A 24,027-nucleotide genomic window follows, 5' to 3' on the forward strand; every position below is an offset into this window, starting at 1 on the left:
GCCATGACATGAATCTTAGGGATTCATTATTAGAAACCCAAACTAGCTAAGACTACAAAAGACATCCACCAGCCTTCAGGAAAGAAGGTAATTATTTCAGCTTTCATCTTCACTATTTGTTTCTCAGCTTGTACAGAATCAAGGAAGGGAGCCTCTTCAGACAACCTCCTATACATGAGTGTCTATCTCTTCTATAAGAACCTTACTAGTACACTAGAAATTGGTGATACCTGGTTTACTCAATACTACTTCATACTGAGGATGTGTCAATGTCTCTGTGTATCCCTAGCCATCATCAGCTAGACTGTAAGTTTCTTCTGAATAAGAAACATGTTTTCTCCTTTGTATTCTATGCGAGATTTAAGGCAGTCAATAGTACATGTTGACTGTTTGAAAAAAGATGCAACATTTTTCTCCTGGGAACTATAAGTAATATAATTGATCACAGCATTGTAAACATCTTTTTTTTTGTTTGATAGGAATGAGCAATCAAGTATCCATAATAATTTAAAAATGACACTGTGGATTATTCGAAGTAAATCTTTATAAAATGTATGCTTTCCAGCCTTAGTAGATATCCCAAGCCAATTGGCACAGTATTACTAACTTGATCAGTTGTCATTAGAGATAGTCTAGAACAGGAACTTCTACTCAGTGGATCAAAACAGAGAAAGCTTACTCATAGTGGCCTGAGAGAACAACATTGAAAAGAGGCAAGTTTGGAGCTAGCAAAATAGTGCTTATCATAAAATTCTGAAGGGGCAAGAGAGGACACCAACAAGAAGCAGCAGCTACCAGCAGCTAAGGGATGCAGACCTGGATCAGGAGTAATAAAGGATCTAGTAGATTGGCTTAGAACTAGTTAAACATGGTAAGTGCGCTGGAGCTTCTCTTCTAGCTTGATACTCACTTCCTGCTTCTGGAATTGTGTGTCTTAAAGAACTTACAGGGCTGTTCATCTACTCCAGCTTGCAACACTGGAAAGTTCTATCAAGTATGTTTTCTTTTTTTGCTAAGGTTGAAAAACGCAAGAAATAAGTCTTGATATCTTGGATGGGCTCAAAAGGACAATGTAGTTAATCACTAAAAAGGTTGTCTTAGCCCCCACCCACTATAACAGAATTTACAGAATTTAGAGGGTCCTGCTACTTTGTGTGGGAAAATTCTACATAAATGCTATCATGGCAAGGTATAAGTATATGGTAGATAATTAAAAGCAGATGCTAAAAAGGGGTTCTCAGGTTATCCATACAGGCAGTGTTGCAGAACTAGTGGTTATCTTCCAAAGTCCAGCAGAAGTTTGGGGAAAGAGGGAAAAACAGCCACTTCTTCCCCACAGATTTCTCGGATCAAACCACATGAACCAAAGACAAAATAACAAAACCAGCTACTCTTGTTGAATACTGCTATTTGCCACACCCTGTGCTAAGTGCTTCCATTCATTATCTCACTTAATCCTCTGAGGTGAGTGCTGCTATGATTTCCAGTTTGTAGATGAGGATGCTGAGTCTTAGAAAGACTGTGTGTGGCAGATACTGCTTACTGTTTACCTCATATCTATTCTCCCCTATTCCTCAAAGAGAGAATACTGTTTGTAGTTTAGGGTTTTTTTAGGGAGATGATGTGTTTTGCCCTAGAAAATAGCTGTTTGCCTAAGGCAACAATGACAATTACACTCCCTGCCTTCCCAGACAAGCTTGCCTCTAAGTTAGAGACAGCCCTGTGACCCAGTTCTGACCAACAAGACATAAGAAGCATGCAGGAGATTCTTGGGGATAATGGAAGAGAGATACGGCCAATACCACTCTTGTCCCTTCTCTCTCAATTCCATTGTGAGAGTTAAGATGACAGCAACTGTTTTTTGACCATGAAAATGACCTAAGAATTCTCAGAAAGCCAGTGTTATTAAGCTGTTGCACCAATGAAACAAACATCGATCTCCAGACTTTTTAATATACAAAAATTATAAAAATTTATTTAAGTCACTGTAGCAGGGATTTGTTATTCATAATTAAACGTAGCCCTGACATAGTGATTTTGTAAAAATGAGACATAAGGTATAAAAACCATGTCAATACAAGATCTTAGAAAAACAATGTATTTACTTCATGCCTACTATATGTTGAGAATTGTAATAATGCAAATCATTGCATTCACTGTCCGAGTCTGTCTTCAAGAGTTAGCAACATACACAATATGACATTCATATGTTAATAGAGTACTGGCAGAATGCATAAGTGCTAAGAGGATTTAGAACAAAAGAATTACCAAAATACACAGGATTAAAATCAGATAAGTAAAGGCATTCAAGAGAGTGACTTTTGAGCCCATTTGTTTAGGAAAGTGGTATCAATTGTTAGAACAGTGACATTAAAGGCCATTAGACATTACCTATAAAATAGTAAAAACAAGAATAAGGGAGTTGTGTGCATAAAACAGACAAGCGTATTTGCTAGGCTAGAGCAAAAAGTCTGAGAATATGAAAAGGTTATAAAAGAGGCATGGAAGATGTATGGCCTTGAAGGGATGCCAGAGGACTTTGGGTTTATTTACATAGGTAAATTTATGTAGGTAATGTGGAATTAGTATGGGTTTTATAGAAAGCCATATGATGGAATACTGTTTGGATAATTTTATCTTAGCATAAAGTAAAGACCAATGGTCCAGCAATTGGCCTAGAGTGATATAAATGGAGTGAAGCTAAAAGTGATAATTAATATGGAGAAAGAATCTGCAGAATTTGTATTACTGAGTATGGGAAGATGAAGGAGAAGAATCAAAATTATACCCGAATGCCAGTCTAACAATTGAAAATTTCAAGGGAAAAAATGGGTTTTCTACTAAACAGCCCTAATGACTTAGAAAAAAATAAATAAATAAAACTTCCAAAGAACAGGTTACCTGCACCTCCTAGTAGTTACTGAATGCTACCTAAATAAGCACACTTTAAAAGTAGCAAAATTCCTTTTGTCTTTAGTAAACACCTGAATGTGTTATAACTTACGAGCTGGATGGCTTCCTACCATACTCTTTTTACCTAGGCTACCCTTGGTTCATTTTGTAGCTATAGCTATTTAACATGTGATTCTTACAAATTTTAACAGTTGAAAAACAAACAGCTGGCTGAACTCTCTTCTTCAGTATTTTGGAAACTTTGCTTCTTGGTAAATGATCAGTATTTTGATACTGCTGTAGTAATAACAGGAAATGATCTGTTAAAATCTGGATCTCCAGCTATAGATGAATGCCAGGGTAAAGAGGAGAGCTAGTCTCAGAATAAAGTCTATAAAAACAGTTTGGGAAATTATTTCTAGGACCACAGGGAGAGAATCATAATCTACTCTCAACATCAGAAAAACAAATGCAAAGTGGCAGAATATCTTATGATCACTGAACTGCATCAGTGGAAAGCTGATGGCCACAAACACAGTAATTACAACAACTGAGATGGTAAATGCTAGAGCTTCAATAATACATGAGGTGAAATACCATTTCCTAAAATAAAAATTCACCCAGAAAAAGGTTTCATAAGTAGAACACTTTTAAATTGGTCCAATTGTAATTTCGCCTATATGTACAAAATAGTAAGCTGGTTCTAGTCATCAGAAAGAACAAAAGAAGACAAACGATGGTAATGGAATTAGCCACAGAAGAAACAGAGGGTACTTTCACCTAGGGAGTCACAGTAGAAGTGGGAAAAGCCAAAACAATCTGGGCGAAAGAACGTAATCTTGGTTTAAAAGATGCTCAAGGCAAAAATGTCTGCACATAACTACTACTACAAAGTATTATTTTCCCTAACACTTTAACACATTTTACAAAATTTATCATTTTTAAAAGGTAATTGACAAAATAAACTAGTAACCAAGAATTCAATTAAATATAATATATAATAAGCCAGCATTTTATTAAGAATTTTAGAGCAATAACAAGTTTCTGGAACACTAGAAGTTTATACTCATAAAAATTTATACTGTGGTGTATTAATCTAGTGTATTACATTAATTAATTACTAAGTTAGTAGTCATAATGGCTAAAAGAACAAAAGGCACAGTAACTAAAATTACTTTTCAAGATTGTCAGTGTTTTAATTGTTGCAAACTTTCAAACAAGAGTAAATGTACAAAACATCACTTAATTCTGAACACACAAATCATCTGTTTCAAATTGTTACTCATAAAAACAATGTTAGTCTGGATTCAAGAACAGGCTTGAAAAGTAAATAACTAGATATTACAAATAGTCTTTCTTTAAAAAAAACTCCACTTTCTCCACAATGACTTCTTTAGCTTCACCTCTGTCTTCCTGAACAGAAAGTCAACTTTCGCTTCCTCTACATACTTACCCATCAATTAGAGATTTTACCACTCTAATTTCTGATTTGGCTCATGAGAGATCTATTATTTCCCCCTAGTAGATGATATAAGCAACTGGAAAACAAGGTCTGCATCAGATTTATCTTGGTCTCCTTATTAAATCTAATTTAATACCCAATATCTACTAGTCATTTTAGAGTTCTGTATTTATTAGTGTCCAATGAACTACTGTATTTCATTTTATTATTTTTTAATTTTTAAAATTAATTTTTTAAATGTGAGTATAGCTGGCACACAATGTTACATTTAGTTTCAGGTGTACTTCTTAGTGATTTGGAAACACTGTATTTTAAAATTCCAGTTTCATACAGTTTCTTATGACATATTTCCCCAGCTAATAAACTGATACTGAAAGTATCTTATATTTATATTACATGTGAAATTTAAAAATTTAAATCTTATAACTGCACAATTTGTCCAATACTCAAAAACATATACTGATTATGAATGAGTGAATTAATTTGCTGTCACTATTTCATTAACTATAAAAATGGCTCTTCAATCTTAGTTTTTTATTTTCAGATCCTTTCAATAAGACAGAACTATTTCAAATCTAGCACCTTTGAATGATTACTATGTGAAACAGGTAGAATATGCTATTTTTAAATCAGCTTTATTGAGGTATAAATGACATGCAATAAACTGCACATATTTAAAGTGTATAATTTGAAAAATTCTGGCACATGTATACACCTGTGAAACCAGTACTACAATCAGATTAATGAACATTTCTATCATTCCTCCAAATAGTCCCTGACTCCTTACTTCTCTCTACTCCCATCCCACACAACCATGGATCTGCTGTCATTTGATTTGTTTGTATTTTCTAGAATAAAAAAAAAAAAAAAGAATCAAATAGTATGTACTCTCTTTTGTATGGCTTTTTTCTCTCCCCATAATTTTTATGAAAATTTATCCATGTTGTTGCATGTACTAACTGTTCATTTTTATTGCTGAGTACAGTATTCTATTATATGGATATATGACTATTTGTTCATATATGCTCCTACTGATCAATATTTGGGTTGTTTCCAGTTTTCAGGCATTACAAAAAAAGCTATGTATATTCTTTGTATAGACATATGCTTTCTTTTCTATTGGGTAAATATCAAAAAGTAAAATGACTGGATCATATAATAGGTATATGTTTAACTTGTTAAGAAATCACTGAACTGTTTTACAAAGTGGTTATACATTAATTGCAACTTCATGATCAGTGTGAAGTCCAAGTTCCTCCACATCTTTGCCAACACTTGCAATTGTCTTTAATTGTAGCCAGTCTAGGGGCACCTGGGAGGCTCAGTTGTTGAGCAGCTGCCTTAGGCTCAGGTCATGATCCCAGGGTCCTAGGATCGAGCCCCATGTCAGGCTCCCGGCTTGGTGGGAAGTCTACTTTTCCCTCTGCCACGCCCCCTGCTTGTGTGCTCTCTCTCTCTCTGTCAAATAAATAAATAAATTCTTTATTAAAAAAGTCTGTAATTCTAGCCAGTCTAACAGCTGTGAAATGGCTATCTCATTCTGGTTTTACTTTGCATTTCACTAATGTCAAGTGAAGCTGAGCATCTTTTTACATGTTCATTTGCCAATCTCATTATCTTCCTTGGTAAAGCGACTGTTCATATTTTTTGCTTCCTTTATTGGATTGTTTGTGTTCTTACTGTTGAGTTGTAAGAATTCTTTATATATTCTAGATACAAATCCTTTGTCAGGTGTTATTATTTGCACTTTTATTTTTATTTATTTATTTTTTAAGATTTCATTTATTTATTTGACAGAGAGAGATCACAAGTAGGCAGAGAGGCAGGCAGAGAGAGAGGAAGGGAAGCAAAGCAGGCTCCCTGCTGAGCAGAGAGCCCTATGCGGGACTCGATCCCAGGACCCCGAGATCATGACCCGAGCCGAAGGCAGCGGCCTAACCCACTGAGCCACCCAGGCGCCCCTTATTTGCACTTTTAAAAGAGAAATGCAACTACTTCAGATAATTATGCTATCAATATTATAATACACAGTCTATCTGTACTTTAAATAATCCTTATAAAAAGGGAATTATTATCTCCATAATCCTCAGCTACCAAGTCTTCCCATGCCTAATAAAGGTGGCCAGCCCGCTGACATATAAAAATGAGAGAATAGAGTAGAAATAGAATCTCAACATTCTTCTTAATCCCTCCTGATTTTAAGAGGCTCTTAGGAGGGGCACGTGGGTGGCTCAGTGGGTTAAGCCTCTGCCTTCGGCTCAGGTCATGATCTCAGGGTCCTGGGATCCAGCCCCGCATTGGGCTCTCTGCTCAGCAGGGAGCCTGCTTCCCCCTCTCTCTGCCTACCTCTCTGCCTTCTTGTGATCTCTCTCTCTCTGTCAAATAAATAAAATTAAAAAAAAAAAAAGAGGCTCTTAGGAAACTATTAGTAGGAGATAACAGAGTGGATCATGTAATGATAATTAGTCCTCTTCCTTGTTTCTTTTAAGCAAAATTTTAAAAAGCATTTAGCAAGTAGTAACATATTACTAATAAAGCCTTCTGTACTTAGATTTCTGACACTAAGACCTTATGTTTACATGAATGTTTTCCTTATCAGACTAAAGCAAAACATTCAGTACAGTACCTAGTGAATACTGCTATTATTTTCTTGATTCTCTCCTTTTCTCTTTTGTTGTTGTTGTTTTTAAGTAGGTTCCACACCCAGCATGAAGCCCTGAGATCAAGACCTGAGCTGAGATCAAGAGTTAGCTTAACTGAATGAGCCACCCAGGTTCCCCTTCCTCCTTTTCTTCTAATTTCTATCCATGTGTTTTCCTCTCTTCCACCATTTCCAGCATCCCACATCTATGTTTGGATTAATTTGCTGATCTCAAATGAAGTCTTGGTTACAGACTTTTTGGTGGCCCTATAGATCACTTACCATGCATACTTCAAAGAAACAAAATGAAAATAACAATAAAACTCTTTGTGGAACTCACAGAAAGAACAGCAGAGATTCTACTGAGTGAAAAAGTGAAGACCTTTTTTAGATTATCCAGTAAATTAGTACTTCTTGCCAGAATAAAGCATACAAATAATTATTTTCTAAACTTTACTGTTTAATGGATTAAAGACCTAAATGTGAGACCTGAAAACATAGGCAGTAATCTGTGGGATCAATGTGAACACTGGCTTTAGCAATATATTTATGGATTTTTCTCCTCAGGCAAGGAAAACAAAAGCAAAAATAAAATATTAGGACTACATCAAAATAAAAAGCTTTTATACAGATAAGGAAACCAGCAATAAAACAAATAGGCAATCTATGGAATGAGAGAAGATATTTGCACATGATATATCCAATAAGGAGGTAATATCCAAAATATATAAAGAACTTATACAACCAATGCCAAAAAACACACAATACAATTAAAAAATGGGCAAAGGGGCACCTGGGTGGCTCAGTCGGTTAAGCGTCCACCTTTGCCTCAGGTCATGATCCCAGGGCCCTGGGATCGAGGCACACGTTGGGCTCCCTGTTCAGCAGGGAGTCTGCGTCTCCCTCTACGCCTTCCCTCTGCCTGTGCTCTTGCTTTCTCTCATGCTCTAAGTAGATAAATAAAATCTTAAAAGAAAATAAAAAGGAGGAAGGAAAAATGAAACAAGATGGGATCAGGAAGCAGACAAACCATAAAAGACTCTTAATCTCACAAAACAAACTGAGGGTTGCTGGTGGTGGGGTTAGGGATAGGGTAGCTGAGTGATGGACATTGGGGAGGGTACGTGCTATGGTGAGTGCTGTGAAATGTGTAAGCCTGATGAGTCACAGACCTGTACCCCTGGGGCAAATAATAATGTTAATTAAAAAAAATTTTTTTTAAATAATTTTAAAAAAAGGGACCTGACTAGACATGTTTCCAAAGAAGACATACAGATAACCAACAGATATATGAATAGATGCTAGACATCACTAATCACCCAGGAAATGCAAATCAAAACCACAATGAGATATCACTTCATTTCTGTCAGAATGGCTATTATCAAAAAGACAAGAAGTAACTAGTGTTGACAAGAATGTGGAGAAAAGGGAACCCTTATGCATTGTTGGTAGGAATGTAAATTGATGCAACCACTGTAGAAAACAATATCAAGGATCCTCAAAAAATTAAAAATAGAACTAACATGGGGTGCCTGGGTGGCTCAGTCTGTTAAGCGTCTGCCTTCTGCTCAGATCATAATCTCGGGGTCCTGGGATTGGACTATCAGGCTTCTTACTCAGTGGGGAGTCTGTTTCTCCCTGTCCTTCTGTCCCTACCCCACACTCATGCTCTCTCTCTCACTCTCTGTATCAAATAAATAGATAAAATCTTTACCAAAAAAAAAAAAAAAAGAATTACCATATGATCCAGCAATTTCACTACTGGGTATTTACTCAAAGAAAAGAAAAATATTAAATTCAAAAAGATATATGCATCCCTATGTTTTAAAGCAGACTTATTAACAATAGCCAAGATATGGAAGCAATCCAAGTGTCCATCAGCAGATGAATAAAGAAGATGTGCTATATAAATACACAGGATGGAATGTTACTCAGCCATAAAAAAGAATGAGATCTTGCCATTCACAATATGTAGGGACCTAGAGAGTATTATGCTAAGTGAAGTAAGTCAAACAGAGAAAGACAAAGACCATCTGATTTCCACTTACAGGTGTAGTCTACAAAACAAAACAAAACTCTTAAAATCAGAGAACAAACTGGTGGTTGCCAGAGGGGAGGGGATTAGGGGGATGGGTGAAATAGGTAAAAGGGATTAAGAGATCCAGACTTTCAGATATAAAATAAGTCCTGGAGATAAAAAGTGCAGCATAGAAAATACAGTCAATAACATTGCAGTAACTTTGTATGGTGAGCACTGAGCAACATATAGAATTGTTAAATCACTTTGTTATACACCTTAAACAAATATAACATTGTATGTTAACTATACTTCAATTAAAAAAAGAAGAATGAAAACTTGACTATTTAAGACTTCAGTCTGAAGACGTCAGACTTCAGCAATGCAAAAACCACCAAGGAGTCTTTCCCAAATAAGAACTAAGCTGGAGAAGTTCTGTGGCTAAATAATCATCCTCCTAAAAAGTACTAGATACAAGGTGGAAAAAACCATAGAGAATCAAATCTACTCATTTTAAACCATGGAAAGAAAACACATTTAAGCCCCTTTAAAATATTTTTGTGTACAAAGAACAATCTCATACATTTTAAAAATTTTTATGAGACACATTATCCCTCAAGGAATGCTTTAGTGTCAGACACAAATTTGAATTGAACTCTTCTATAAGTAGCACATGATACTGGCAATCTCTGACCCAGTATCACGATGCAGAGAACCCTGGGATTAAAAGTATTTCATGGAAGTAATTACAACACAATTAACTATGTTCTCCAAATCAGAATGGTTCTCATAAGACACCTAATGCTAAGCCTATTTTGACATTGTTTTTTAAAAGGCCCAGTATTAAAAGAATAAGCTTCCTCTAGAAAGAAAGAAAAAAAAAAGAAGAAGAAGAATTTTAGCCTATTAAAGATAGTATTTATTGATAAAACATAGTATTGTTTCCAAACACGAAATAAACCATTACTCTAATGGACGTTCACAATATTCACTTAGTTGGTAAAAAGTTGTTACCTCTTAAAATTTTCAGTTCAATTGTTTTTCTTTTGATATAATGAAAAATTTAATGATTGGCTTTAAATCCTTTTTTAATAATGTAAAATATGTGAGCTTCATTATATGTTAAAGAAAATAAAAATTATATGACCCAAAATCTATTTATTAAAGTTACAATAAAATACTCTTCAATGCATACAAAATTGCAAAATAACTGATGTTTTCAATAAAGATTCCAGATATAATATTTACTGATGAGATAAAACAAAGATATGTTTAATGACTTTTGTTCTGTATTAAGGTCACCTTATGGAACGATACATCATGAAATCGATAGTTGTACATCTAGGAAATTTACCAATGGAGCTCTCTTCCACTGGTGTGTATATTTTAATTTGTCTCATGTGGGTGTCTCTTCCATTTTGATGATTGGCTAGAACTGCAATCTGTATCATGAATGTGCGAGTTGGCTTCTTATGATTATCAGTTAAGGGTACATGAATCCAGCCACTTGGTTCCACCAATTCAAGTTGCTGCCAAGAAAACAGAAGTCAGATTATGTTCTCACCCAGTAAGTATACTATGATGAACGCATTCTAAAGTTGACTTATAATTAACCATTTGCTCATTGAGAGAATGACAATATGATAAAAACCCATTACCACTTATTTGGCACTTTTACATCATGGTCCATTTTTACACTTGCTAATAAGCACTCTACATGTACCACATTAGGAGACAAAATAAAAATAGATGTATGCAGTCTTAGTGTTTATAGAAACTTGTATAACATACAAGTTTTGAATCAGACATGTATACACGTATATAGCCGATGGAAGACCATGTTGATGTAAGTAGGAAAAGAATCTAACATTATGCTTCAGGTATACTTTATTTCAAGGACCATACCTAATATACCTGAACACATTTAATAATAAATTAGATTCTATATAAACTATAAGAATATTAACAAAAAACCCAATAATTAAAAAAAAATCAAAACTTTGTTTCTTGAACAACAGTAGTGATTTATCTAGTCTGCATAATACTCTAAATCTAAAACCTAGATTTTTAATAAGAAATGCCAGATAAATTTTTTTAATTCTTAATTTTATTTTAATCAAACAATCCTTTCTTAACAAGGGGGAAAAAATCAAAAGTCAAAAGGTAAACCTAAGTTTCTAAAAGTTCTTCTAAAGTTATGAAATAGTTTTTAAAAGATAAATATTGGGGCGCCTGGGTGGCTCAGTGGGTTAAGCCGCTGCCTTCGGCTCAGGTCATGATCTCAGGGTCCTGGGATCGAGCCCCGCATCAGGCTCTCTGCTCAGCAGGGAGCCTGCTTCCTCCTCTCTCTCTGCCTGCCTCTCTGCCTGCTTGTGATCTCTCTCTGTCAAATAAATAAATAAAATCTTTAAAAAAAAAAATAAAAAATAAAAGATAAATATTGATTTCTAAGTTACCTTAATTATTGAACACATAATAAACTATACACATCACCAAAAATCTAGGTTTACCTATCAACACAGCCAAATAGCAGTATCAAAGAATCTAAATCTGGATTCCATGCATTATTCTACAAAACAATTAAGTGAACACCACTGTGTCTTCTTCTTTTCCTTCCCTTTCTCCCTCTTCTTTTTCTTTCTTTCATTCTTTTTCATTTTTCTCTTCTCTCTTCCCCCCCACCTCCTTCCCTTCTTCCTTCTTTCCCTCCTTCTTCTTTCTTCATTCTTACATTCACTTTTTTATAGAGAAGGGTGGGTTGACAAAAGTAGAGATGTGGACAAGATAAAGAGAAAAGGAATCCTAAAAAGGGTAATTATTTTTAAGACTGAATGATATCTCCTTTTAACTACAGAATGTAAGAATGAATAAATCTTTACTCCTTGTGGTATTTTTAGTCAGTGGTTTTTGTTGTTGTTTATTAAATTTGCATTAGCACTAACTTAAAGTGGACCAGATATATCTGTTTTCCATCACTAGCCTTTTACTCAACTAGGTAACAAATAGTTATTGAATACTTAAAATGTTCAAGGTATTTTTCTAAGTATATTTAAGCATACAAAACATGAATAAGGCCTTCTTCCTAACCTTAAAACAAGCTCAGAGGTGGACAAACAACCTTCATTTGTTTCAGTCAGTTTCCTCAAGTATAAAATAAAGTAATTGCACAAGTTATCATCAAAGTGTCCCTTCCAGCTCTGGCATAATGATTCTAAATAAAAGAAAGATATGATAAGCAGAATAATGGAACCTCAAAGATGTCCCTGTCCTTCCCCCCAAACCTGCGGTTATCTTAACTTCCATGGCAAACAGGTCTTTGCAGATGTAATTAAGTTAACGATCCTCAGATAGGATTATCCTGGACTTCCTAGGTGGACCTACTATAATCACAAGGCCCCTTATAAAAGGAAGGCAGGAGATAAGAGGAGATGTGATGGTGGAAGCACAGGTTGGAGTTATGGAGTGATGTGACCATAAGTCAAGGAAAGTAGGCAGCCTCCAGAAATTGGACACGGCAAGGAAGAGTTTCCCTCAAAAAATCCCCGTGAAAGAAGCCAGCTGGCTGACACTTTGATTTTAATTCGTAAACCCATTTTTGGACTTAATGTCCTCTAGAACTGTAATGTAACAAATTTGTGTTGTTTTAAGCTACTACCTGTGTGGTAATTTGTTATAGCAGATAAAGTAGACTATTATAATAGATATTTGTAGTTCACAGAACTACAGGAGTTCAGAGAAGGAAGAAAGATCTTCTGGGTGAAAGAAGAAACTATTCTCAAGGTAAATGTACTATAATGAACTTCAACAATGAACAAAAACTAAAACCTAGATTCTAATTCAACTCCTTACTAACAGAATGCTTTTGACAAATGTAACCATTATTTCTGGTAGACTCAATGTTATTTTCCTAGCATATCTTAAGTGCTTCAGTGTACTGAAAGTTATACCAAGATTTTGCAGCAGGAGGGAGCTGTTTGGCTGATGCTGGTGTCCCTGAAGGAAGTGCCCCATGGGGCTGGTATACAGAACTCTTGAGGAGTGGGAGCCAAGTGGCTTATGGTGCTGACTTTTCTGACATAGCTTCACTAAGCTGGTAGTGAGTGTTAGAAAAACTGCAAGCTGGACTCAGGTGTAGCTATGGGAAGGAAGTGCTGCTGTGAAGAAACACTGCTGAGATAATGGAAAGCAAACAGGACACAAAGACAAGGAAGTAAGTCTCTTTTTCCTCTTCTTGCCATGCAGTCTCTCTCTAGCCCACCTTTTTACCAGAGCTTAACAGATATGCAAGGGCTCTACACACATCAAGTCTTTACTGAGCAACTGTTATATGCCAAACAATGTTCTAGGGACTGAAAACAAATAAACAAAAAAACAGTGGCAAATAAGACAGAACACGCCTGAAAAAAATAGGATTTAAACATGATAGTAAGACTTTAAGAAAGAAATTATAATAAGAATACTGGTAGTGAGGAAGAAATAACAACAAAAATAGTCAAAAAGAATAAATCAATATGTTTATAAAATAAAATGTAAATGTCAATAATAATTTCTCAAAAAGAATGCTAATGATAGTAATAGCAGCAAGCTCTTACCTAGCACTATTATGTGCCAGGTAATGTTCTAAGTGCAATAAGTATATTAATCACTTAATCCTAGCAATGAGGCGGGTAATATGATTATCCTGATGTCACAAATGAGACAATCGAGACTCAGAAAGATTAAGTAATTTCAGTGAAGTCACACAGCTGGTAAGTGGCAGAGCTGAGATTCAAACAGGTAGTGTGATCCCAGGGACTGTGCTTTAAAAAACATACTGTGTTTTACATTATATAAACATAATAATTTAGTAGTAATAATTTTATCTGAAATCCCATCTTATACAAATAAAACATGAATTAAATGAAATATACGTAGGAGAGAATTCCCCACTAATCATACAATTTCCTTTATATCCTACACATAAATAAACATAGACACATAGGACATGAAGGGAATTATAAAAAGAACAATAATAGAATTAAAAATAGAATTTCAATTTCAAAATCTTTCGAGAGGAAAAAGGTAAATAGTATTATATATACTAAAACAAAGTTTTTAAAAAGGACATGGCAGGATGGTATATAGAAAATACAAAATAAGTTCATAGAAGATGTATGCATGCATCAAACACTGCCTTTAAAAAAACTCGGGTTCTCGGGGCACCTGGGTGGCTCAGTGGGTTAAAGCCTCTGTCTTCGGCTCAGGTCATGATCCCAGGGTCCTGGGATTGAGCCCCGAATCAGGCTCTTTGCTCAGCAGGGAGCCTGCTTCCTCCTCTCTCTCTGCCTGCTTGTGATCTCTGTCTGTCAAATACATAAATAAACTCTTAAAACAAACAAACAAACAAAACTCAGGTTCTCGGGGCACCTGGCTGGCTCAGTTGGCGGAGCATGAAACTCTTGATCTCAGGAATGTGAGTTTGAGCCACATGTTTGGTATGGAGACTACTTAACAATAACCTCTTTTTAAAAAAAGGGTTCTCTTGAAGATATTATTACCAGTGAAATGTGCCAGTCACAAAGGAACAAATACTGCATGATTCCTCTCTCAAAAGGGACCTAGCTAGTGTAGTCTAACTCAGAGACTGAGAGTAGAATGACAGTTGCCAGGGGCTGCAGGGAGAGGGGAATGGAGTGTTAGTGTTTAATGGGTATGGAGTTTCAGTTTGGGAAGATAAAAAAAAACTTGTGGAGGTGGATGACGGTGGTGATGGTTGCACAACAATGCACTTAATGCTACAGAACTGTACTTACGAACGATTAAAATAGTAATTTTTTTTTTATTTTACCACACAAAAACTCCAACTCAAAAAAACCCCCAAATCATGTAGTGATATCGAAAGCCTAAAACACTGCTGATGGGAGTGTAAAATGGTGCCACCACTTTGGAAAATCATTTCACAGCTCCTCAAGTGATTAAACATAGTTACCATATGACCCAGCCACTCTACCCTCAGATATATACCCCCAAAGAAATGGAAACATATGTTCACCCAAAAACATGTACACAAATGTTTACAACAGCATGATTCATAATAGTCAAAAGATGTAAACAACCTAAATGGCCTGCAGTTGCTGAATGGATAAACAAAACAGGATATGCCCATACAATGGAATATAATTTGGGAATAAAAAGAAATGAAGCACTGATATATGCATAACACAGATGAACCCTGAAAATAAGTGAAATAAGCTGGTCACAAAGGACGACATTGTATGATTCTATTTATATGAATGCCTAAAGTAAGTACATCCATACAGACAGAAAGTAGATTGGTAACTGCTTAGGGCTGAGTAGTGGCGGGGGGGGCGGTGTTGGAAGTGACTACTTAGCACCTTTGGGGTAAAAAAAATGTTCTAAAACTGATGATGGTTGTACAACTCCATGAACACAATAAAAACCAATGGTTATACATCTTAAATTGATTAGCTGTATGGTATGTAAATTATATATCAAAAAGCTGATTACATATCATCTATAATAGGCAAATCTGTGTTTTAACACAGTGATTAAGAAATATTCTAAATACAAGCAAATGGTAAAAATATACTTGACAGATGAAATCAAAGAGAAAAACAGAAGGGGCGCCTGGTGGCTCAGTCAGTTAAGTGTCTGACTCTTGATCTCAGCTCAGGTCTTGATCTCAAGGTCTTGAATTCAAGACCCATGTTGGGCTCCACATATTTAAAAACAAAACTAAACAAAACCCAAAAGTAAAGCTATAAATATTAAATCAATTCTTAGGTTTTTCTGGGGAAAAACGTGGAGGATAGGAAAAGTTAGAATCTGAAAGAGAAAAATGGGGGCAAGGAGTACAGCTGATAATTCTAGATAGTGAAATCTAGTATAAAGTGTTATTAAATAAATGGTATGGTACTGCGTTTAATTATCAATAGGTGGATCAGTCAGGATGCCTTTGGCTGCAGGGAGCATAAAATCTAACTCAATGACACTTGAACAATGAGGAAATTCAGCATCTCATGCAACAGGAATGTCTGAGTTAACAAGGTCATGGGGTATGTTAATTTAAAATCTCAAGGATGCACTCTAATTGTCCTTTCATCTTTTCATTCTTCCAGGTGGATTAGCATTATTCCCAAACTGGCTTCCCTTGTAGTAGTCACTTGATGGCTGTAGCACACCACCAGAGGCAGAAAGTAAATACCACTCACCTCTTGGATCTTTTTTTTAAGAATAAAGCACACCTTCTCAGAAGCTCTTGTTAAATATTCATCCTTCACTTAATCATCAGAAGAGGAGTGAGACCACCATGATTGGTTTGGCTCAATTAGTACTCACCCCCTGGGTATGGAGATGGTGACAGTACATAGCTACTTTCTGGAAGGTAGGGAGTTGAATAAAATTGGAGTTCTATCAGAATAAAGGTTAGGGAGAATGGATATTGAGTAGAAAAACTAACAGCCACAGTGAAGAAAAGATAGTTTTCAAAAACTAGCATGGCAACAACTTATTATTTAATAAAAAGTTTAGATTTTAACTTTATACTAAAGTCAAAAGTAAATTATTAAAGAATTAAGTATCTATACAAGCAGTATTAGGAAAAATATATAAGATCGTGTTTACAATCTTCTGGTAGGGTTCACCTTCTAAACCAATGATGAAGGAAGAATATAAATTTAACTACAATGAACATCAAAAACTTCTGTAAGGCTAAAAATAAAGAATACAAAAAGTTAGCTGGGAAGAAAAACACCTAAATTTCACAACAAAGGAATGATATATTAGAAATAATCTTGAGGGGTGCTTAGGTGGTTCAGTCACCCAGTGCTTAACAGCACCCAACTCCTGATTTCAGCTCAGGTTATGATCTCAGGGTTGTGAGACTTGAGTCCTACACTGGGCTCCATGCTGGGTATGGAAGCTACTTAAGATTCTCTCTCTTTCTCTCCCTCTGTCTCTCCTCCCCAACTCTCTTCCTCTCTTAAAGGAATAGATAAATAATCTTAAGGAAAAAAAATCAACACAAATTTTAAAAAATTGACATACACCATGTACAGTCTATACACACAAAAAAGGAGAAAGGCAATGGGCCAACAAACATAAGGAAATTGTTCAATCTCAATATTAGATATAAGTTAAATATATAAATAAAACATCTTACACTGTTGGTAGGAATATAAGCTGGTACATCCACTCTGGAAAATAGTATGGAGGTTCTCAAGAAGTTAAGACAGAGCTAAGCTATGACCTAGGAATCGCAGTATTGGGTTATTTACCCCAAAGATACAAATGTAGTGAAAAGAAGGGACACCTGCACCCCAACATTCATAGCATCAATGTCCACAAGAGCCAAACTGTGGAAAGAGCCAAGATGTCCCTCAACAGATGAATGGATAAAGAAAATATGCCTCATATATACAATGGAATATTACTCAGCTATCCGAAAGGATGAACACCTACCATTTACACTCAAGTGGATGGAAATGGAGGTTATTATGCTAAGTGAAATAAGTCGATCAGAGAAAGACAATTATGGAGTTTCACTTATACGTGGAATATAAGAAATAGTACAGAGGCTCATAGGGAAAAGAGGGAAAACTGAATGAGAAGAAATCAGAGAGGAAGAAAAACCATGAGAAATTCCTGACTCTGGGAAACAAACTGAGGGTTGCAGAAGGGGAGGTGGGTGGAGGGATGGGGTAACTGGGTATTGGGCATTAAGGAGGGCAGGTGATGTAATAAGCACAGGTGTTAGACACAACTGATGAATCATTGAACACTACATCTGAAACTAATGATGTACTATATGTTGGCTTTCAATTTAAATTAAAAAAAATCTATCATATTGGTAAAGATTAAAATAATTAAGAACACCAATTACTGGTGAGGGTAGGGGAAATGTACTCTCATGGAGTTGTATGGAAATTAAATAGGTATAACCTTTCTGAAGAGAAACTTGGTAATACCTATCAAAATTTTAAATATAACTATTCCTTAACAGAGTAACATCACTTCTGGAACTATAGGGGAAAACTTAATGGCACAAGGATTATATATATATAATAATATTCATAGTTGCAAATAAGTTAAATCACTACCATTTAACTACCCTGGTGATTTATGCTCTTGACTAGTCTCTTCCGACAACGGGTTAGGGTTGGCTTTTGCAACCAACAGAGTGTGGTACAAGTGACAATGAGAGACTTTGCCGGTATATCATAAAAGGCACTACAGCTTCTCTTGTGCCATTCCTTCTGGGAGAAACAGTTACCATAACATGAAGACACTCAAGAAGACCCCAGGAGAGATCATGTGGAGACAAACCTAGACCCAACCTGCCAGCCACATGAGTGAACCACCTTAGAAGTGGAATGATTCTCCAGTCTCAGTCAGCCTAACTGACAAAGGACTATAGCTGCATGAGAGACTATTAGAGAGAAATGGCCAGCCAAGATCTTTCCAAATTCCTGAATGGAAATCACAAAAAATATAAAGGATTACTATTGTTTAATACCACTAAGTTTTAGGTTATTTGTTATACAGCACTAGTGAAACAGAGTAGTTAAATAAAAAAATGGTCCATATCCTGGAATATCTTATAGCAACACATAAAAATGCTGTATCTCTAAACATATTTTCAGTTATTTGCAGCTATCTCTGGTTAATTTTAAAAACCAAAGTACTAAATAACTCTTATATGATCTTATTTTTTATATATTTTTTGTATATTTTTTATACATTATTTCTGTATGGATAGAGAAAAGTCTAAGGATATTCACCAAAATACAAATAGACAATATATATAAAGTGGTGAGAATATTTTCTCACCATTATATATATTTTTTTTTTCAATTTTTTTTTTGTTTTTTTTTTCATTTTTTTTTTTAAATTTTATAAACATACATTTTTATCCCCAGGGGTACAGGTCTGCGAATCGCCAGGTTTACACACTTCACAGCACTCACCATAGTACATACCCTCCCCAATATCCATAAGCCCACCCCACCTCTGCCAACCCCCTCCCCCCATCAACCCTCAGTTTGTTTTGTGAGATTAAGAGTCACTTATGGTTTGTCTCCCTCCCAATCCCATCTTGTTTCATTTACTCTTCTCCTACCCCCTCAACCCCCCATGTTGCATCTCCTCTCCCTCATATCAGGGAGATCATATGATAGTTGTCTTTCTCCGATTGACTTATTTCGCTAAGCATGATACCCTCTAGTTCCATCCACGTCGTTGCAAATGGCAAGATTTCATTTCTTTTGATGGCTGCATAGTATTCCATTGTGTATATATACCACCTCTTCTTTATCCATTCGTCTGTTGATGGACATCTAGGTTCTTTCCATAGTTTGGCTATTGTAGACATTGCGGCTATAAACATTCGGGTGCACGTGCCCCATCGGATCACTACGTTTGTATCTTTAGGGTAAATACCCAGAAGGGCAATTGCTGGGTCATAGGGTAGTTCTATTTTCAACATTTTGAGGAACCTCCATGCTGTTTTCCAGAGTGGTTGCACCAGCTTGCATTCCCACCAACAGTGTAGGAGGGTTCCCCTTTCTCCGCATCCTCGCCAGCATCTGTCATTTCCTGACTTGTTGATTTTAGCCATTCTGACTGGTGTGAGGTGATATCTCATTGTGGTTTGGATTTGTATTTCCCTGATGCCGACTGATGTGGAGCACTTCTTCATGTGTCTGTTGGCCATCTGGATGTCTTCTTTGCAGAAATGTCTGTTCATGTCCTCTGCCCATTTCTTGATTGGATTATTTGTTCTCTGGGTGTTGAGTTTGCTAAGTTCTTTATAGATTTTGGACACTAGCCCTTTATCTGATATGTCATTTGCAAATATCTTCTCCCATTCTGTCAGTTGTCTTTTGGTTTTGTTCACTGTTTCCTTTGCTGTGCAAAAGCTTTTGATCTTGATAAAATCCCAATAGTTCATTTTTGCCCTTGCTTCCCTTGCCTTTGGTGATGTTCCTAGGAAGATGTTGCTGCGGCTGAGGTCGAAGAGGTTGCTGCCTGTGTTCTCCTCAAGGATTTTGATGGATTCCTTTCTCACATTGAGATCCTTCATCCATTTTGAGTCTATTTTCGTGTGTGGTGTAAGGAAATGATCCAATTTCATTTTTCTGCATGTGGCTGTCCAATTTTCCCAACACCATTTATTGAAGAGGCTGTCTTTTTTCCATTGGACATTCTTTCCTGCTTTGTCGAAGATGAGTTGACCATAGAGTTGAGGGTCTATTTCTGGGCTCTCTATTCTGTTCCATTGATCTATGTGTCTGTTTTTGTGCCAGTACCATGCTGTCTTGATGATGACAGCTTTGTAATAGAGCTTGAAGTACAGGAATTGTGATGCCACCAACTTTGGCTTTCTTTTTCAATATTCCTTTGGCTATTCGAGGTCTTTTCTGGTTCCATATAAATTTTAGGATTATTTGTTCCATTTCTTTGAAAAAAATGGATGGTACTTTGATAGGAATTGCATTAAATGTGTAGATTGCTTTAGGTAGCATAGACATTTTCACAATATTTATTCTTCCAATCCAGGAGCATGGAACATTTTTCCATTTCTTTGTGTCTTCCTCAATTTCTTTCATGAGTACTTTATAGTTTTCTGAGTATAGATTCTTAGCCTCTTTGGTTAGGTTTATTCCTAGGTATCTTATAGTTTTGGGTGCAATTGTAAATGGGATGGACTCCTTAATTTCTCTTTCTTCTGTCTTGTTGTTGGTGTAGAGAAATGCAACTGATTTCTGTGCATTGATTTTATATCCTGACACTTTACTGAATTCCTGTACAAGTTCTAGCAGTTTTGGAGTGGAGTCTTTTGGGTTTTCCACATATAGTATAATATCCTCTGCGAAGAGTGATAGTTTGACTTCTTCTTTGCTGATTTGGATGCCTTTAATTTCCTTTTGTTGTCTGATTGCTGAGGCTAGGACTTCTAGTACTATGTTGAATAGCAATGGTGATAACGGACATCCCTGCCGTGTTCCTGACCTTAGCGGAAAAGCTTTCAGTTTTTCTCCATTGAGAATATTTGTGGTGGGTTTGTCATAGATGGCTTTGATAATATTGAGGTATGTGACGTCTATCCCTACACTTTGAAGAGTTTTGATCAGGAAGGGATGCTGTACTTTGTCAAATGCTTTTTCAGCTTCTATGGAGAGTATCATATGATTCTTGTTCTTTTATTAATGTGTTGTATCACATTGATTGATATGCGGATGTTGAACCAACCTTGCAGCCCTGGAATAAATCCCACTTGGTCGTGGTGAGTAATATTTTAATGTACTGTTGAATCCTATTGGCTAGTATTTTGGCGAGAATTTTTGCATCTGTGTTCATCAAGGATATTGGTCTGTAGTTCTCTTTTTTGATGGGATCCTTGTCTGGTTTTGGGATCAAGGTGATGCTGGCCTCATAAAATGAGTGTGGAAGTTTTCCTTCTATTTCTATTTTTTGGAACAGTTTCAGGAGAATAGGAATTAGTTCTTCTTTAAATGTTTGGTAGAATTCCCCCAGGAAGCCATCTGGCCCTGGGCTTTTGTTTGTTTGGAGATTTTTGATGACTGTTTCAATCTCCTTACTGGTTATGGGTCTGTTCAGGCTTTCCATTTCTTCCTGGTTCAGTTGTGGTAGTTTATATGTCTCTAAGAATGCATCCATTTCTTCCAGATTGTCAAATTTGTTGGCGTAGAGTTGCTCATCGTATGTTCTTATAATTGTCTGTATTTCTTTGGTGTTCATTGTGATCTCTCCTCTTTCATTTATGATTTTATTTGTTTGGGTCCTTTCTCTTTTCTTTTTGATAAGTCTGGCCAGGGGTTTATCAATCTTATTAATTCTTTCAAAGAACCAGCTCCTAGTTTCGTTGATTTGTTCTATTGTTTTTTCGGTTTCTATTTCATTGATTTCTGCTCTGATCTTTATGATTTCTCTTCTCCTGCTGGGTTTAGGGTTTCTTTCTTGTTCTTTCTCCAGCTCCTTTAGGTGTAGGGTTAGGTTGTGTACCTGAGACCTTTCTTGTTTCTTGAGAAAGGCTTGTATCGCTATATATTTTCCTCTCAGGACTGCCTTTGTTGTGTCCCACAGATTCTGAACCGTTGTGTTTTCATTATCATTTGTTTCCATGAATTTTTTCAATTCTTCTTTAATTTCCTGGTTGACCCATTCATTCTTTAGAAGGATGCTGTTAGTCTCCATGTATTTGGGTTCTTTCCAAATTTCCTCTTGTTATTGAGTTCTAGCTTCAGAGCATTGTGGTCTGAAAATATGCAGGGAATGATCCCAATCTTTTGATACTGGTTGAGACCTGAATTGTGACCCAGGATGTGATCTATTCTGGAGAATGTTCCATGTGCACTAGAGAAGAATGTGTATTCTGTTGCTTTGGGATGGAATGTTCTGAATATATCTGTGATGTCCATCTGGTCCAGTGTGTCATTTAAGGCCTTTGTTTCCTTGTTGATCTTTTGCTTGGATGATCTGTCCATTTCAGTGAGGGGAGTGTTAAAATCCCCTACTATTATTGTATTCTTGTCGATGTGTTTCTTTGATTTTGTTATTAATTGGTTTATATAGTTGGCTGCTCCCACGTTAGGGGCATAGATATTTAAAATTGTTAGATCTTCTTTTTGGACTATTCCTTTGAGTATGATATAGTGTCCTTCCTCATCTCTTATTATAGTCTTTGGCTTAAAATCTAATTGATCTGATATAAGGATTGCCACTCCTGCTTTCTTCCGATGTCCATTAGCATGGTAAATTCTCTTCCACCCTCTCACTTTAAACCTGGAGGTGTCTTCGGGTTTAAGATGCGTTTCTTGTAGGCAACATATAGATGGGTTTTGTTTTTTTATCCATTCTGATACCTTGTGTCTTTTGATTGGGGCATTTAGCCCATTAACATTCAGGGTAAGTATTGAGAGATATGAATTTAGTGTCATTGTATTGCCTGTAAGGTGACTGTTATTGTATATTGTCTCTGTTTTTTTCTGATCTACTACTTTGAGGGTCTCTCTTTGCTTAGAGGATCCCTTTCAATATTTCCTGTAGAGCTGGTTTGGTGTTTGCAAATTCTTTCAGTTTTTGTTTGTCCTGGAAGTTTTTAATCTCTCCTTCTATTTTCAATGATAGCCTAACTGGATATAGTATTCTTGGCTGCATGTTTTTCTCATTTAGTACTCTGAATATATCATGCCAGCTCTTTCTGGCCTGCCAGGTCTCTGTGGATAAGTCTGCTGCCAATTGAATATTTTTACCATTGTATGTTACAGACTTCTTTTCCCGGGCTGCTTTCAGGATCTTTTCTTTGTCAGTAAGACTTGTAAATTTTACTATTAGGTGACGGGGTGTGGACCTATTCTTATTGATTTTGAGGGGGGTTCTCTGAACCTCCTGGATTTTGATGCTTGTTCCCTTTGCCATATTGGGGAAATTCTCTCCAATAATTCTCTCCAACATACCTTCTGCTCCCCTCTCTTTTTCCTCTTCTTCTGGAATCCCAATTATTCTAATGTTGTTTCGTCTTATGGTATCACTTATCTCTCGAATTCTCCCCTCGTGGACCAGTAGCTGTTTGTCCCTCTTTTGCTCAGCTTCTTTATTCTCTGTCATTTGGTCTTCTATATCGCTAATTGTTTCTTCTGCCTCATTTATCCTAGCAGTGAGAGCCTCCATTTTTGATTGCACTTCATTAATAGCTTTTTTGATTTCAACTTGGTTAGATTTTAGTTCTTTTATTTCTCCAGAAAGGGCTTTTATATCTCCGGAGAGGGTTGCTTTAATATCTTCCATGCCTTTTTCAAGCCCGGCTAGAACCTTAAGAATCGTCATTTTGAACTCTATATCTGACATATTACCAATGTCTGTATTGATTAGGTCCCTAGCCTTTGGTACTGCTTCTTGTTTTTTTTTTTTTTGTTGTGAATATTTCCACCTTGTCATTTTGTCCAGATAAGAGTATATGAAGGAGCAAGTAAAATACTAAAAGGATGGCAACAA

General features: G+C 36.1%; 1 protein-coding gene across 1 annotated transcript in view; it reads right to left on the bottom strand.

Annotated features, from left to right (window-relative positions):
• Nucleotides 1-9,913: 9,913 nt before the first annotated feature.
• ANAPC10 (anaphase promoting complex subunit 10) overlaps nt 9,914-24,027 on the bottom strand; it is a 97,484-nt gene continuing 83,370 nt past the window's right edge. The window contains 1 exon segment of the mRNA XM_047717554.1: nt 9,914-10,541. Coding sequence (XP_047573510.1) covers nt 10,311-10,541 — 231 coding nt within the window. The 3' untranslated portion in view covers nt 9,914-10,310.

The sequence above is a fragment of the Lutra lutra genome, chromosome 2, assembly GCF_902655055.1.
Source record: "Lutra lutra chromosome 2, mLutLut1.2, whole genome shotgun sequence".
NCBI lineage: Eukaryota > Metazoa > Chordata > Mammalia > Carnivora > Mustelidae > Lutra > Lutra lutra.